Source organism: Leuresthes tenuis, unplaced genomic scaffold (genome assembly GCF_036924035.1).
Source record: "Leuresthes tenuis unplaced genomic scaffold, fLeuTen1.0.hap1 SCAF_23, whole genome shotgun sequence".
In the NCBI taxonomy this organism is placed as follows: Eukaryota; Metazoa; Chordata; class Actinopteri; order Atheriniformes; family Atherinopsidae; genus Leuresthes; species Leuresthes tenuis.
This window is the reverse complement of record NW_027325377.1, coordinates 17571421-17587417: the sequence shown is the minus strand read 5'-3', so window position 1 is coordinate 17587417 and position 15997 is coordinate 17571421. Positions and strand designations below refer to the sequence as shown.

The 15997-nt window shown below is 38.3% G+C and overlaps 3 protein-coding genes across 3 annotated transcripts; all 3 read right to left on the bottom strand.

Annotated features, from left to right (window-relative positions):
• Window positions 1-1723: 1723 nt before the first annotated feature.
• On the bottom strand, window positions 1724-3425 carry spi2 (Spi-2 proto-oncogene). Its single transcript, XM_072377569.1, has 4 exons — window positions 2839-3425; window positions 2661-2758; window positions 2415-2553; window positions 1724-2078 (listed from the first exon to the last, which is right to left on the bottom strand). The coding sequence occupies exons 1-4, from the start codon at window positions 2939-2941 to the stop codon at window positions 1771-1773; spliced, it is 648 nt and encodes a 215-aa protein (XP_072233670.1). The 5' UTR covers window positions 2942-3425; the 3' UTR covers window positions 1724-1770.
• A 900-nt stretch (window positions 3426-4325) lies between these two features.
• On the bottom strand, window positions 4326-5945 carry spic (Spi-C transcription factor (Spi-1/PU.1 related)). The gene is made up of 5 exons (XM_072377211.1): window positions 5848-5945; window positions 5596-5680; window positions 5336-5457; window positions 5130-5235; window positions 4326-5045 (listed from the first exon to the last, which is right to left on the bottom strand). The coding sequence occupies exons 1-5, from the start codon at window positions 5884-5886 to the stop codon at window positions 4564-4566; spliced, it is 834 nt and encodes a 277-aa protein (XP_072233312.1). The 5' UTR covers window positions 5887-5945; the 3' UTR covers window positions 4326-4563.
• A 3866-nt stretch (window positions 5946-9811) lies between these two features.
• Window positions 9812-14415, bottom strand: LOC140282898 (uncharacterized). Its single transcript, XM_072377482.1, has 2 exons — window positions 14237-14415; window positions 9812-10946 (listed from the first exon to the last, which is right to left on the bottom strand). The coding sequence occupies exon 2, from the start codon at window positions 10755-10757 to the stop codon at window positions 10035-10037; it is 723 nt and encodes a 240-aa protein (XP_072233583.1). The 5' UTR covers window positions 10758-10946; window positions 14237-14415; the 3' UTR covers window positions 9812-10034.
• Between the last annotated feature and the right edge of the window lie 1582 nt (window positions 14416-15997).

Below are 15997 nucleotides of genomic sequence, written 5' to 3'. Positions count from 1 at the left end.
GTTGAGAGGATTAAACAATTAGGTGGAAATCTATTGGATTTACAAGCAACAACAAACTCAGAGAGCTCTCTCGATATGTACAGAACCAAGATCCAGAGCATGTTGATGTTGATATGAAAGTGGGCTTAAAACATGCACCATTAATTCCTCTGATAATCCAGCAGGACAGTTAAGATAACGCACAGCCCTACTTTTGCGATTTGGATATTGTCTGTGAGCAGCAATTCAACTTAAATCATCCTGTCAGAAATTTCCCTTCACTGCTCAAACAATTGAAGACCACAGGAAGATCTTTAAACTGAGTCACTATCCCTATAGAATTAGACAAGCCAAAATGCTTTAAATTAATGTGATTCGGAGATTTTCAATAAAAAGAAATGGGAAATTAAAGAAAACAGCCTGACTTAAATCATTGTTTATATAGATCAGTTGCTGGCCTTTCATGGTAACAGACACCCACAGCTCTGTTCCCCCATTTATAACCAGGAGTGGGCTCCAGCAGTAAATACTAGGCTTAGGGCAGTATCATGTGGGTCCGCTACAAAGACTACAAAACCATTTGGTATTGCCTGGGACAGAAGCGAGTTCACATCACTGAAGGAGTTTGACCATGAGGTCATGCCACACAGACAAAATGTAAAAGAAGCCTGAAGCACTGAGAAGGACTACACTGACACCTCCTGGCTTGTGTCGCTAATCAGCAGATTGAAAGGCTCATTAGGCCACTGTGAAACACTTTTGTCTCAGAGGAGTTCTAATTTCAGGAATGATAGAAAATAATCTGTATTTGAGAGTTACATTGAATATTGGTGATAGATTTAAGAAGATACTGGAAACCAGTTTTTTTTAACTATCAAATACTGTTCAAATAAAAACATTCAAAATTATAATCTTTCATATATGAGCAAAAATAAGAAAATATCATCAGGAAATGATTTAAAAAAATGCAAACTGACTTCTTTAAGGGTGAGGATTACAGACTTTAGCCCAGTTTACAGACTCTACAGCTGTTCTGTTCATTATGTCACGACAGCTCATTGTTATTCACATTTCTCTCACTCTACTGTTTGCTATATTTCACTAATTTGCTATCTTCAGTGTTAATACAGTAGTCTAATAATTGTTTCAAAGTAATTAAATGATTGAAATTCTTCAATCAGATAAACCTCACCTATAATATGTATTTTACTTCTGTTTCAGAAACTCAGAGAATTTTGGATTTACAGTAATGTCCTTGGTGTTATCATAAGGGTAGAGGACATTTGAAAAACTTGCATTTGGAAAATGTAAATTTTTTCCTCTGCCAATGACCTTAACCCTAACTAGAAATTAGAGAACAACAAAATTCAGCCTGGTCTAGAAATTGTCTGGAAAGGTCTGTCAAATTTGTTGCAACATTAATGAAGAACTGTTTGATTTGTCTCTGCTTTCTTTTTGTAAAGGCACCATTGCATATTCAGCAAAAAGGAAATCATGCATCTTAACCATCTAAGAATCATTCTCCCATCGTTCTCTGTGTGGTAAGACTCACACCTCAACAGTGTGATTCCATAAACGTGACTTTTACCATCAACCTCAAAGACAAATTTTTCCACTGGAGGAGTAAAACATTTTTATTTTGTTTTTAATATTTACACCACAAGCTTTCAAGAATATGATGTGTCTCTTAAAAGAAAAGATGTTTGAAGAAGAAGTTGAGGCTTCCAGATGTTGAAAAAAAAAAAAGAATAGAAAAAGGAGCACGTATAAAGATGATGAAATGCATAAATTCTAAAAATGTACTTGATGACACTTCTGCAGTGACATTAATGTGTCTCGGCTGAACTGGTAGGTGAGTTTTTTCTTCACCTTAAATATCTCTCCAGACCGAGCATAGTTCCTGAGTGCTCGGGACATCTTCTGGTAGGTCATGGGCCTCTTATTGCCCTTTCTCTGCCCCCAAAGTGCCGCCACCTGGTCCTTATTCCTGGAGGAAAAGCGGAAAACGCCTGCAGCTGCTGGCACCCAGGACAAACAGTGGGCCATGCTTGGGTCCTCCAACATCTCAAACAGGAAATGAAAGAGTCGGACCTTTTTGCCTGCAACCAACAGTCAGAGGCTTGTACGATGAAGGGGGATTAAATGCGATATTTAAAACTGTTAATGTTGCTTACAGTAAATCATTTCCTCAATTACAGCTATTCCCAGAAAATCTCTTCAGTGATGGGATGTCTTTTAGTGGAGAGATTAAAACTGTAAACACTGTGGTTATCTGATAGATATGTAAAATCGGCTATTGAGGTAAGCCATTCACGGCTCCATTGTTTTTACAGTAAAGGGAAGGTCTCTTATTTACTCTTTTGGTATTGTTTCCCTCAGGGTAATAGTAACTGTGACATTAACAGTATCTGATGACCATAAAAAGGAGAACTCACCACTCCCCACTGCTGTGGCTGGGTGTTTGGCTGATTGCCTTGTTGATACAAGGTCAGACAATGTTGCTGTTGTGTTGTTTTGGCTGAAGGCTGGTTGGGTATCGTGTGGCAGAAAGGACTGAAGTGCAGATTTGATGCTCTTTGATGGAGGAGAGAATAAAAGAATATAAAGAGAATAATGCCAGATTAGAGGACTCTTAACTTTGCAGTCTTTCTTCATGTGGAAACAAACACCTTTGTGCTTACAGGTTGCTCATAGCATGTCCAGCGTTGCTCATCTGTTTCATCCACAGGCACTGGTCTTTCTTCCAAAGGCATTCCTGTGCTCCAGGGCACCTTGTCCACTGGAAAAAGACAAGTGTCTCAAAAAAACAGTGCTGAAATGAAGTCCTAAAATAATACGTTTTCCAGTCTTCTCCCTTACCATTTTCTGCTGAGTTTTGTCTGTAGTACTCCTCTAGAAACTCTAAGATCACCTCTAAATCAGACTGAGTTTCCTGGAAAGAAGTCTGATGAGAAAAGATCATTTCAAAACCAGCTTTGAAAATGGTTTAGGTGATATATGTTTAGAAATATATAGAAATCTGAAAGTCTGCACTTTACCATCACTGGTGAGTATCAGATGCTGTGCAGTCCTTGCAGTTTGGAAGAATTTCACACTACTGACTTTCAGACACTCAAGTCTTGGGACTCTTATTATACCTCCCCATGGGAACGTATCACCAAACGTTTTCTGTACCCTTGGCTAACAAGAACAATGACCACCCATCCCACAAAGCCCCAACGCCACCACCAGTCAACCCATCAACAAAGCCACCCAGCACTGACCACATCCTCCTCGCTGAGGCAGATAAGACCTGGCCTGGGGGCAGCCTCTGCGCCTTGCTCCCTTTTCAGGAAAAACACACTTGCTGGCATATTTTTCCTCACAGGATGTGTCTTAATTTCATATTATGTCTGCCTGTTGTAATATTTCATTACAGGGGAGACGCTGCCAAATCTTTCAACACAATCTTTACTTTTTTTGAGAGATGATGAAAGTGGGGCTGCAATGTTTTGAGGTCAATAAAACAAAGCAATGCTGAGCGAACGCATGTATTTTGGATGACTTAAAAAAACAACCATGAAAATGGATAGGAAACATTTATTAATACACAACAACTATATGTACAGAGTGAACACATTTAATTTTCTCAGTAGTTAAAAAACATATATCTGTCATTTTAAAGAATGCTCATCAATGGTTGAAGGCTGAGACAATTTTTTTTTTTTTACTAACAAATCTAGTTATAATTATGTCCTCTTTTGTCATTTGAGTATGTCATAAAGATAGATATTTAGAATATCCAGTATGTAACTAAGTACTAATATCCAATATGTATTATATTATGTATCAACCATTATGTATCTATCTCACATAAAGTTGTTGATTGAAAACAGAAATGCTCTAATAACAAATTGAGGTAAAAATAATATAAAGATTGGAATAGATTATATCAAAGCAGAGGCATATATTCGGGGTATTTTATCAATTAGTGTCAATTTATATTCTCTACAGCAAATGTGTTGTTTATCAAACATATTTGATAAATTTGATCAAATTTGACTTCTAATTAAGTCAATTACCTGTGAATCAGAATGAGCGATTAAAACTTGTGTTCCGAGGTTTGTGAGTATGTACAAGAAATGTACAGAGATGTTCCTTCATGTAGACCAGAGGCACTAAAATAACAAACATTTTTTGAGTGGCAGCCCACAGAATATGTGCTGAGTAGATGTGGACCCCTATTAAACAGTCAATAGGTCAACATGGAAAGATGTACAATATGTTCAAATTTGCAGGTGTTATCAATCACAGCAGAAAAAAATAGGATGTGGTTTTCCACAGATTTCTAATGTCAGTAATTTGCATTTTTATTTTGATACATGAAGCTTTCACTTAAGTCTAGACCTCTTTTAAAATCATATCAACAGTTTATTTACACAGATAATTGGATCTCATTTCTGAAGACTGGTACTTTTTGCTGACTGGTTCACAGTTTACCATGACACATCATGCAGGTTAAATATGGATCCAGATCATCTGAGAGTCATACAGAATCTTTTCAAACTTGACTACAAAAGTGGAAGGAATGTCCTCTCTCACAGCTCAGAGTTTGATGCAACTGTGTGAGGTGAAGCCTGACGCCAGGTCATAGTCTTCCTGCAGCTGGTAGTTTTCGTACCAGCCCTGCCAGTCCGTCACTGCAGAGCTGCAGTAGTTCTGCTCGGCTGGGTTTTGGTGATGGGTGTGGACCTCCTCCTGTGCAGGGTGGCAGGGCAGGTGCATGTGTGCCTTTGCAGAGCCGAGCCTGTGCAGTATGTCTGGGTTGAACTGATAGGTGAGTTTGCGGCGCACTTTAACAATCTCACCTGTGCGACTATAGTTTCTCAGGGCTCTTGCCAGCTTTTGATAGGTCATGGTCTTGCGGTTGCCCTTGCGCTGGCCCCAACACTCAGCCAGCTTCTCCTTGTTTTTTGAGACAAAGTGGAAAGTTCCGCTGACGCTGTCCGTCCACTGGATTGAGTCGCCCATGCTGGGGTCATTCAGAGCTTCATGGAGATATTCATAAAGTCTGAGCTTCTTACGGCCTGAGGGCATGGAGATTAATCTTAAGGACTGGCTGAACAAAAGTTAGTTGATTTTAATTGTTCTGAAAATTTGAATACGATTACCTTTGCTGATCCTCTGTGTTGGTAGGATGGGGTAGAAATGTGGGGTTTCATTCTGTCCAGAGTGGCTCAGGGAGACATCGGGTATGACCTGAGGCCAGGGCTGATGCTGAAAGACAAGCCTTCAAAGTAAACTTTCTCTCTTCCAAAAATGTTTTACCCTTTGATTCAAACATACAATACAATTGCTGAATTTTTTAAATACTTACAGTTGTGTCACCCCAGTCACACACTGCACCCGTAACGTCAGACTGGTGTGTGACGAGGCAGCAGGAGATCTGACACTGCAGAGATGGCTGCTGGCTACCCAGAGTCTCATAATACATGTAATCTGAAAGAAGAAGGTGATCAATTAAAACAGCAACAACAACAACAAAAATTCTTGAAATATTAATTTAACCATTTTAATCTCTTGGAAAGCAAAGAAGTTGATATAATTAAATAAATGCAACAGACACTGAATATGTACCTGAATCACAATATGTATTATGCGAATGCTGCTGAATCACATCGATTGCGTCCTGAAAGTGTTGGTTGATGTCGTGGTCTAAAGTCTGGGATAGATATGACCAAAAAAAATAAAATTCTTCAATTTTGCACATAATAAATCTGCAACATATTGCATTTTACAGTGTAATTTTCTCTTGAATTATTAAAGAAAATCAAAAAGAAAAAAAGACAGAAAATTTCAAACAATTTCCAACATATCCATACAACTCACCATCTTATATGTCTGAGTGTTTCCCTCAGTGGAAGCCATTTCTAGGTGAGCACTGCCACACTGGTGCAGGTGCTCATTTATCTCAGGTATATATATAGATATATAGATATCTATATGGTGACGTAGACCTGCAATACCTGTCCAAGGCTAAACCACATGAATTGACTGAGAGGTTGGTCAATTTAAATGTGTTGGCGTCATGCACTTCTTCTTTTCTGGAAGCACAAATCAGACCTGGGGATCAGTTGTCTCTCTCATGTTGTGAAGATCACAATCTATGAACAACAAAAAGCTTTTTTATTGTGCACTCAAGACAAGAATATCATCAATTCTCAGTCTGACCCAATAATTTGCATACTGGCCACGAGATAGATAGAACACTTCAGGGCCTTGCAGTTATGTTCTTTTCTGAGAATTTATATCATATTTAAATTGATTTATTTATCCATATATTATACTTGTGAAAATATTCTTTTACCATTACATTGCACATAAAGGATGAATAAGTTTTTGCAAAAAAAAGACAACAGTCCCCAACAGTCTGCACCCCACCAGCTTTCAAGAGCTCACTGCAGAGCCGAAGCCAAATATAACAAATAAAAGACATGACCATTTTAAAATCTAATTGACCTGAATGCTATAAACACAACTTCAGATAAATGTGATTGTAAAGGTTAATTTTTAATACTGTGGTGGCGAATGTTAAACTCAGCCTGCATCTCTCTTTCGCCACAAAGCCAGCCCTCGTGTTCAAATAGACACAGGCTTTTTGAGAAGTTAATTTGTCTCAGTTTTAAATATCAACTGACTCGATCCTGAAGTTCCCCTTTCAGTTTGGTAATAGTTTGATGGCAAGCAGGTCTGAGCGCAGAGCTGGAAACATGGAAACAAAGAAATGGTGCACAGATTATAGCAGAAATAAAAAGAAATGACATAATCAGCTTCACTCACTAAAATGTTGTTTTGTTTTATCACCAGGAAAGAAAAACACCTTTTCACAGGAAATTATCATATTGTGTGTGTGCGTGTAAGCATGCAAATATGTGTGTACACACGTGTGTGTGTGTGTGCTTCCTGCCTGTGCAGCAGGCTGATAAAAACAAAAAACCACAAACCTTGTCCCCTCTCCTACTCCTTCTTTCCCTGTTTCCATTCAGGGTGAAGCTCCATAAATTAGAGACCACAAGCTGTCGGGCCGCAGCTGAAGCCTGACAGCTGCATGCTGATGAGGTGTGAGCTCCATTCGGCTAGTGTTTTATCACTTAATTTGTTGATATACAAATCAGTAGTCTTTTATCTATCTATCTATCTATCTATCTATCTATCTATCTATCTATCTATCTATCTATCTATCTATCTATCTATCTATCTATCTATCTATCTATCTATCTATCTATCTATCTATCTATCTATCTATCTATCTATCTATCTATCTATCTATCTATCTATCTATCTATCTATCTATCTATCTATCTATCTATCTATCTATCTATCTATCTATCTATCTATCTATCTATCTATCTATCTATCTAATATATCTAATATATCTAATATATCTAATCTATCTAGATTTTTTTCATTGAATTTTGAATTGAATTTCATTTAATTTTGTGGCTTTTCTTAAAATGCTGACAGATATCCATCCATTTTCTATACTTGCTTAATCCGTCAGTCAGGTCATGGGAGCCTGGAGCCTATCCCAGCTGTACACCCTGGACAGGTCACCAGTCCATCACAGGGCCACACAGAGACACACAACTACACACTCACTCCTAAGGACAATTTTAGAGACACCAGTTAACCTAACATGCATGTTTTTGGACAATGGGAGGAAGCCAGAGTACCCAGAGAGAACCCAAGCATTCACGGGGAAAACATGTAAACTCCACACGACTTTCTTTGTGGAGCACACCACCGTGCAGCCCCTGACAGATAACATTAATGATTTATAATGCATACACAAAGGCATTTTTTTTGGTTAAACTCAAAACTTGAAAGTACTTTTGTAATTATTACATTACCATTGTAATTTTGAGGGTACCAGTTAAGACACTTATTATATATGATTAGGTGTGTTTCCTGGTGACCTGGGAGTTTGTAGGGAAAAATACAATGACGGGTAGATTCACGTTTATCTGTGAAGGTGGTGCAGTATATTTTCTGGCTGAGCTGACGAGCTGCAGCTGTATGTCTCCAAACAAAGAAGCACTTCCCTTCCCCTTCTCATTTCAATAGCTGCGTGCATGTTGGATGCGGTATGGGAGCGGCATGCTAACCACAGCACAGTTAGCCCCATTGTTCTTCTTTATTTACTGGCACTCGATGAAAATCAAGAAGTGTCAAAGCCACTCATGTATAAACAGTTTATTAGTCTGAAAGCTGGCATGACCGCAGATATATAATTGTTATCTATGAGATCATGATGTTCTGGGTAAGAATATCACAAAAAAAATGCAATGTTTTTCATCGTTTTATTCTTGTTAGCAGTAAGAATTTAATTAGAGACAGAGTTTTTTATTTTATATATATTTTTAGAATGCCCAGGTTTTCCAGCAATTTACTTTTAAGAAATTTAGTTTTGCTTTGGACATAAACTGCAACAGAAATTTCGTGAAAATATAGCTTCTTATTACTATGGACTACTTCCAAGGTATTACAATTTCTGTCCATTAAATTCTTGGGTTGAAGAATTGTGGCTCCCTCTTGTCCTGTGGCTGGTATTACTTCATGGTGTGTTTCATAAATGTAATGGTATCACTGTCCAGCAGATGACAGGATGGAGCTGTAAACCAGAAAAACATCCCCCAAATTCCTGCCAGTTCTTTTTAATTCACTAATAATTCAAGCTCAATGTAAGCCCTATGACAAAAGATAAAACTTACCCTCTATAGTTTATCATTCAGATTGTTATGACATTCCCCATCTGTAGTTTGCATTCAAATCTCTTACTCTCCAGACACATAAAGTTCATACCGCTCACACTGAAAGGGTGTTTAGTGTCCTGCTGAGGCACAGATTGAAACATATGTGTTCATCTGGTTTAGCAGTTTCCAACCTGAGGGTCTGAATAACAACCTGTTTTGGTCAGACAGCTTCTGGTGAGGCAATGAAATAAATTTCCAAACCTCTTGTAATGAATTAAAGGTGAGGACGCCAGAAATGCTCTCCTCTGATAAATCCTCCAAGAACATTTTGTTCGTTCACAGCAAAACAGTTAAAAACTACAACTCCTGAGTCAGCTAAAGTTGCTTAGTGTTTTCCAAGGCTGTTGATTGGAAGACAGGTTAAGAAAGCTTAGAATTTTTCAGCAGTCCTCACTACGTCTGCAAGAAAGCACAGCAGAAAATAGATAAATAAGATCTGAGATTTTTTGCTAAAGTTATCATAAAGCTCAAATATAAACTTTTATGTTATTTCCCTTCATTCTAAGGGCGTATAAAACAAAAATTTGAATAAACTTGCTTAAAAGGTGGAAAATAACATTTTAATTAAAAGAGCTAAAGTGAACAGTACTATTTGATGTACATTCTTCAGGTGTTCAGAAACCGGATTTCAAATTCATCTTAATCTTACACCAAGTTAAAGGCTAATTGTCCGTATTAGCTGAGAAAGCGTTAACATGTTAAAGTGCTGCCACCAAGTGGCCACAAAATAGATTAATTAATGAAGCCTTGTGTCTGCCTTAAAAAGTTGGGAACTGCAGATCAAGCTAGATTTTCAACGAACACATTTTTCAGATTTTTTTTTTTGCATTAAGTTAAAGTACCATATTGTGATTTTTCAAAATTGCCAAAGCTATACTAATAATCCCATTTAAATCTGTAAGACATTATATGGATGGAAAGTTTTTTTCCAATTTTGTTCTGTAAGAGTTAAAACTGAAGCTTGATATAAAGAAATTGATTCTGTTTAGGGAACGAGAGACACATTCACACACAAAAGAATGTCGAGTGTGAAGAAACCATGATTTTTACATTCCAGGTTTACATTTTACTGGCAAAGTTTCTTTAGAGATCAAACAGAAAAACAAAAGGCCAAGAGCTCTGCTGTGAGCTGAGGTAGCACAAAGTGAATCCAAAAAAATCTAATTAAAATCCAAAATTCAGAGTGGAATAATTAACAGGGAATAAATTTAAAAAGAGAAAAGCTGTACTGAAACATTGTTTAGGGATTCAAAGGGAGGTTTTCTACTTTTTACAGTAGACAACGGCACCATAAGCTACTACTCCGACAACAGCCACTAAAGCAGCGCCTCCAAACAGCAGCTCTGTGGAGCTCATTGGTTTGGTCTTTGGAGCACTCAGTTGCGGTTCTGGCTTCTCTGGTGGTGCCTGTTTAACTGACTGTTCCTCCACATCCGAGAGGGGAATCTGTGAGAAATGTGGTTGTTTTAGACTCTCTTCGGGAGGCTCTGCTGCGGTGGGTGCGAGGATAGAAGGAGGATGAAGGCCCAGAGTGGAATAATGCTCCTCTGCTTCAGAGGTTGTGGCTGAAGGGACTGGTGTGGATGTTGTGGAGGGGGGATCCAGCTTGACAATTGGCAGAGGAGGCAAGGCCATTGGGGGAACCACGTGCCTGAACTCCACTGGCTCTCTCTCCACATACGGGTCCTCTGCTGAAACCAGGAGCTCCGCGGTTTGTGGTGGCTGAAGGTCCTGCTCCTCCTCCCTGAGCTCCAGCAGCTCACTCTCCTTACCCAGCACACTCAACACACTTGCCTGGAGCTCGTCATCTTCCTCCTCCTCCTCCTCCTTTCTCTTCCTCCTCTCCTCTGCCTCCTCGAGCATCTCTGCTTCCTCTCGCTCCAGGTGGACCATGTCGGAGTTGGAGGAGTGATTCTCCTCTCCTGCCAGAACCGCCCCATCGTTGCTGTCGACGCTCTTGGCGTCCTCCCGGTCCACGTCCCCCATTGTGGACCAGGACTCTGCAAGCAGACTCTCGCTGTGCCAGGGCCCAGAGCTCTCAGCCTGGGTCAGAGGCAGAGAAGCAGGGCTGAGGGATCTGTCCTCTGAAGCTCCTCCATCCCCTCTGCTAGAAGTGACTGGGGCTTTTCCCTCCAGAATGAATGTCTGCTGCTGAGACAGCCAATATCAGAAAAACTGTAAAGACATGCAGAGGTGGAAATTAAATGAGTATATTCACTCAAGATCTGTACTAAAGTATTGATTAAGTGTATTTAAATATTTCTTAGTTCTACTGTTCTCTCAATTTGGAAACGCACATTTCTGGCTGAACCATTCCATTTTTCAAGACAACCTTTGCAGACAAGTATGTGCATCATGGGCACAGACCCTCTTCATTACCAAATTATTTTGCTTGTCTGTGTTCACACTGACGTCAGCATGCCTGCCACTGGAAAAAATGCTCACTGGATGCTCTGTATTGTAGCGCTTGTGGCTATCTATAGCCTGGACTTGCATATCTTACTATGTTTAGGAGCTGTATACATCTCCATCTGCCAGCCAAGAGTGAAAGCTTAGTGGCTTCACATGACATGAAAGCGTAGGGACATAACATGGAAATAGCATATTAGAAATCATGCATAAATCCCTAAAGTTCTAGCAGCCCACCCACTTTTCATTCTGCTCATGTGATAACGCTTATCTTCAACAGCATGAACTCTAAACGTCTGGAAAAACTGTTCGATTCATGAATATCACTGTAATCATGTCTGTTTTCATGAATTCTGCTCAAATGTTCTGCCAGGTCTCAAGGTGACCCTCTTGTGCTGTGTGTCACAGCTTTGACTGCAGTAACTCTTTACCCTCATGCCAGTCCCAGAATAGATTTCTCCAATGCTCACTCTTCACACTCTAATGTTGTATCACATTCACAGCATGTGGCATGTCTGAGTTTTCTCTGGTTTCAGAACGTGTCTCTTAATGACGACAAATCCTGTGACAGCCTCTCCTGGGCAGTAATATCTATTACACTTGCACTTAACCTGATATTAAGTTGTGAATCTAGAATCAAAGAGGTGTTGCTAATTTACATTTACAGAAGCGTATTATTAGTAAATATTCATTAAATATGAATATTGTGTAAATTAACAGTTGATGGGCTTGGTTAACCAGTCACAATAAATAAGTGTAATCCATCAGCATGGAGTATTCTCTGTTGAATATTTACCTTTGTGTTTGATGAGCAAAGCTCTGGCACACTGCATGCAGTGGGGGCATCATAAGACAGATATAAAGACAAGTGCTACTCTGTGAAAACGGCATTGTGAGAATCATATTTTAGTATATTTTTGCTGAACTTGAAGATGCTATTTTTTGGTCAACGTATTGAAAGATTGAGAACTTTTTTTATTGTGTTACCCCCAAAACCACTGCATTTTTCATATTTGAGACGAAACAGATATTATTAACCTTTGTAAATAAATGGTAACACACTAGTATAATTCTATAAATCCTACAATTATTCAACAGTTACACACTGTAATCCAGTAAACAATAATATCCTGTTCAATAAATTACATGACATTGAAATTCTGCACAACATATAGTTTCTTCATTAGTTTAATCAATGTTTGCAGGTTTAATTCAACAGTCCAGTTTTACAAGAAAATGTGTAATAGGTCATTTTTTCCACATATCCAAAATGTTGAAATGTCCCAATAAAGCCACAGAAATTGTGGGATGGTCACATTTTCATGCTTGTTATTTTGCATAGGAAAGCCTCCAGGTGGAAAGATGCCTGCTTCTTATTGATATTTATATCAAATGTGTTTTTAATCCCTAAACATAATGACATTTTCATTAATATCTAAATCTTGCCATGTGTTCTTAATGCCTAGCCCTAACCACCTGTGACTGAGAGCCAAGTCCAAAATTAAAAGCTGAAGGACAATTTTGGGTCAGATGAGACTTTAACTTGGTTGTCTTGCATGAGAGTGTAACACCATCATCCATCCCATCTTACATCCTCTTACTGTAAGCCTTTTTTTTTACACGTAACAGCCGAATAAAATCACATATGTGAGATCTTCATATAATGCCAAATGTAAACGTGTTGCAATTTGCAAAGGAAAGTGTAGGCATGTAACATTTTTGGAACCCTGAAAACATCGTAATTTTACTAGTTTGAGCATGTGTGACAGTTTAAAAAAATGCAAATGCATGCATGTTAGAACTTAGAAGTAAAGTTAGACACAGAAAAATGACAAATTTGTTGCCCAGGTGTAAAAAATTCACAGTGTTTGATTATTTATTGAGAAACTCCAATGTTCTGCAGTCAAAAGTTCTGATGTGAATCCACAGTGACACTAAAATTACTTGTCCAAGACTGATGTTAGTAATATTTTATTAATTGTACCTCCTGCACTACATGAATACATACAAGTAACATTTACAGTCTCTTTAAAACACAGGATCTTTGGAAGGAAACGTGTTCAGAGAAAGAGAGATTTTACCTTTATAGCTTTAAACACACATACACACACATTCCAGAAATGAAACATTATTCTTTTTGTGTGGCCTCACGGGGGATAACAACCTCTTTCTTGCCTGCTGTGCAACAGCTTTTTACATTTTGTGCAATAAGAATCTGAGACTAGGAGCAGGAATGCTAGCTTATAGTCCTTGAATAAACATTTGCTTTATAAAGTCGTGCCTTTATGAAAAAATGTGAAGTCTGTTCTTTGTATTTTCAGAGCTTTTCACTTGACTTTTTTTGTAACTTATGTGTCTTTATTCGTTCTTTCTTGATGTTGTGTCTCCACCTCTAACAGAGTGAGCGAGCTGAAACAGACGCCTCTCAGACGTCACTGAATTAATGACCAACTAGTTGCCACATTGTCTCTCCTGCCAGGTTTTGTATCCTGCAGGCCTGTGCAGACTCCAGCCCCAGCAACAGGCCTGATTGAACACAAAAGTTTGTCACACAAGCATTTAAAACCTTATTATACACACATACCCACAATAAGTCTCATTTGTTTCCCTGCCTGCTAGGAAATAAACCTTTCCAGCTCTCTAATCCACCTTTACTTACTGTCCTACTTGAGCAATTGGCTTCCCACTGATCCTATCCCAGCAATAACAGACTCATGGTGAATTAAATTTCCTGCAAGATTTAGGGCACGCTTTCTGTGCTAATATGTAATGAGGCCACAGTGATGTTGGCTACTACATTTTACAGAAGGTCAGCTTTCAGTGTCAGGGTGGGAGATTTTGTTGACAAAACAACCCTCTTGCCAATTTTTGCCTATTACAAGATTTTATTTTGCTCTACATTAGACACTGATGTTACACTTTTCTTTAACAAGAAAGGTCACAAAAACAAACATTAGTCTTGACTCAGGGCACAATTATTCTGTCAGAGGACATTAAAATCTGATAAAACAATCTTCAACGTGAATTAAAAGAAGAAAATCAATATCCCAGCATACCTTTGTCCTCTCCGGTTAGCGCTGAATGAGCTGCTGGATGAGGAGCAGATCAAAGTGTGACTTGCATTCAGAGGCGAAGCCACAAATCAACAGATAGGCAGACGTGCATGCTGGTGCTGGCACAGGAATAACAAGGTGGACAAGTTGTGCAGAAGACTCTCTCAGTCTCTCTGACCCACCCCACCTCCAAAATCTATGACATAACAGGAGAGTTGGCATGAGAGGAGTCAGTGGTGACTTTGCTGTCCATCCAAGCTGGGAAAAAAACTGCAAATAACCTAAGTAAACATTGAGTTTTCAAGTGAAAGATGACTCAGGAGCTTTATTCATACTTTGGCCTGTGTGTACACCGTTTCTTGAAAGGTCGGCCAATGTCAGTGGGTGTTTCATTTAGATAAACAGACTGCAGAGTTTTGTGTTCACTATCTAAACAGCAGATTATCAGCGAGTCCACAGAGAGCACAGCAGGAGTTTGTGACACCGAATGGAAAATATATGTCAGCCAGGGAGACGAGCTATTTCTAAATCTGAATTTTCCAGCCTCTAGTTCCCTCTGTTGGCGAGACATGTCATAGGATTCCTCTGTGTCATGTGGCTTTTGTGCATCTTATAAAGTAAACCTTAGCTTCCATAAAGCTGCAATTCCTTTCCTCTTGTCATGTTTTTCCCATTTGGACCTTTTCTTAATTGAGTAGCTGGCCTTAAATGCACTCGAACCCTTTGTAATGATCTCCTGTGTACAATATTTGCTGTGCCCTTGTCATTTGTTCTGTCTTCTGTCAGTACTGTATAATACTTTGTATACGCAATATTGCATGTAAACAGCTTTGTGAATAATGATTCTTTACCTTACATAAGAGATGAGAAAAATAACCTGATAAAACAAGAAATTTGTAAATGAAGAAGCAAATGTGACTCTTATTGAGATATTTTGAGGAAGCTAACCATGACAAAAAGGCAAGGATTTGATATACACTGTTCCAACCACTAAACAGACAGAATCAATCTAATTCATTCGAGTTTGTTAAATATTCATGCCTAAAGAATAAAGGGAAGGGCATATAGAAGTAATTGTTCCAGCTGCCTTTGTGTTGTTTTCAGCTGGATTCTTGTCAATTCTGTAAGTTGAAAGTTTATTCACAATTTCAGCTGCAATTTTGCAAATAAAATAAAGTGTGAAAATAAAATAAAGTTTGTGAAATAAAATAAACTTAAAACAAAAAGTCTTGACATTGACAATTTGAAACAAGTTCATGCAGAAAACATAGTATGTGAATGATACATTAAAAATAGTTGTTATTTAGTTTAATTAAACATGGCATGAAGATGATAGACAGCATATCAGTATCTAAATCCATTAGTAGATTAATTGGGAAGAAACTAATGAGAATTATAATCTTTTTTTTTTATTTTCCATGCATAAAGTCAGAGAAATGGAGACACACAAGTGGTCAAACACAGAAAAAGTGACAGTGACAAGTAAAGAACATTGATGATCAGATGTTTGATAAAGCTCTTATTCTAGAGACAGATATTGATATATGGTAAGATCTGAAATAGCCTTTCGCTGCTTTGACTTTGGACAAATTTTATCTTAAAGACATCGATAACTCTCATCTAATTCATCTCCTATTTTGACATTTCTTTAGGAATCATTCTAATATTGAATCTAAAAGGTATTTTAAGAAAATATTTACTATCTTGGACGTGGACTGGTAAAATGTGCTATAACTTCACAATCAATTTGATTGATAAATTAGA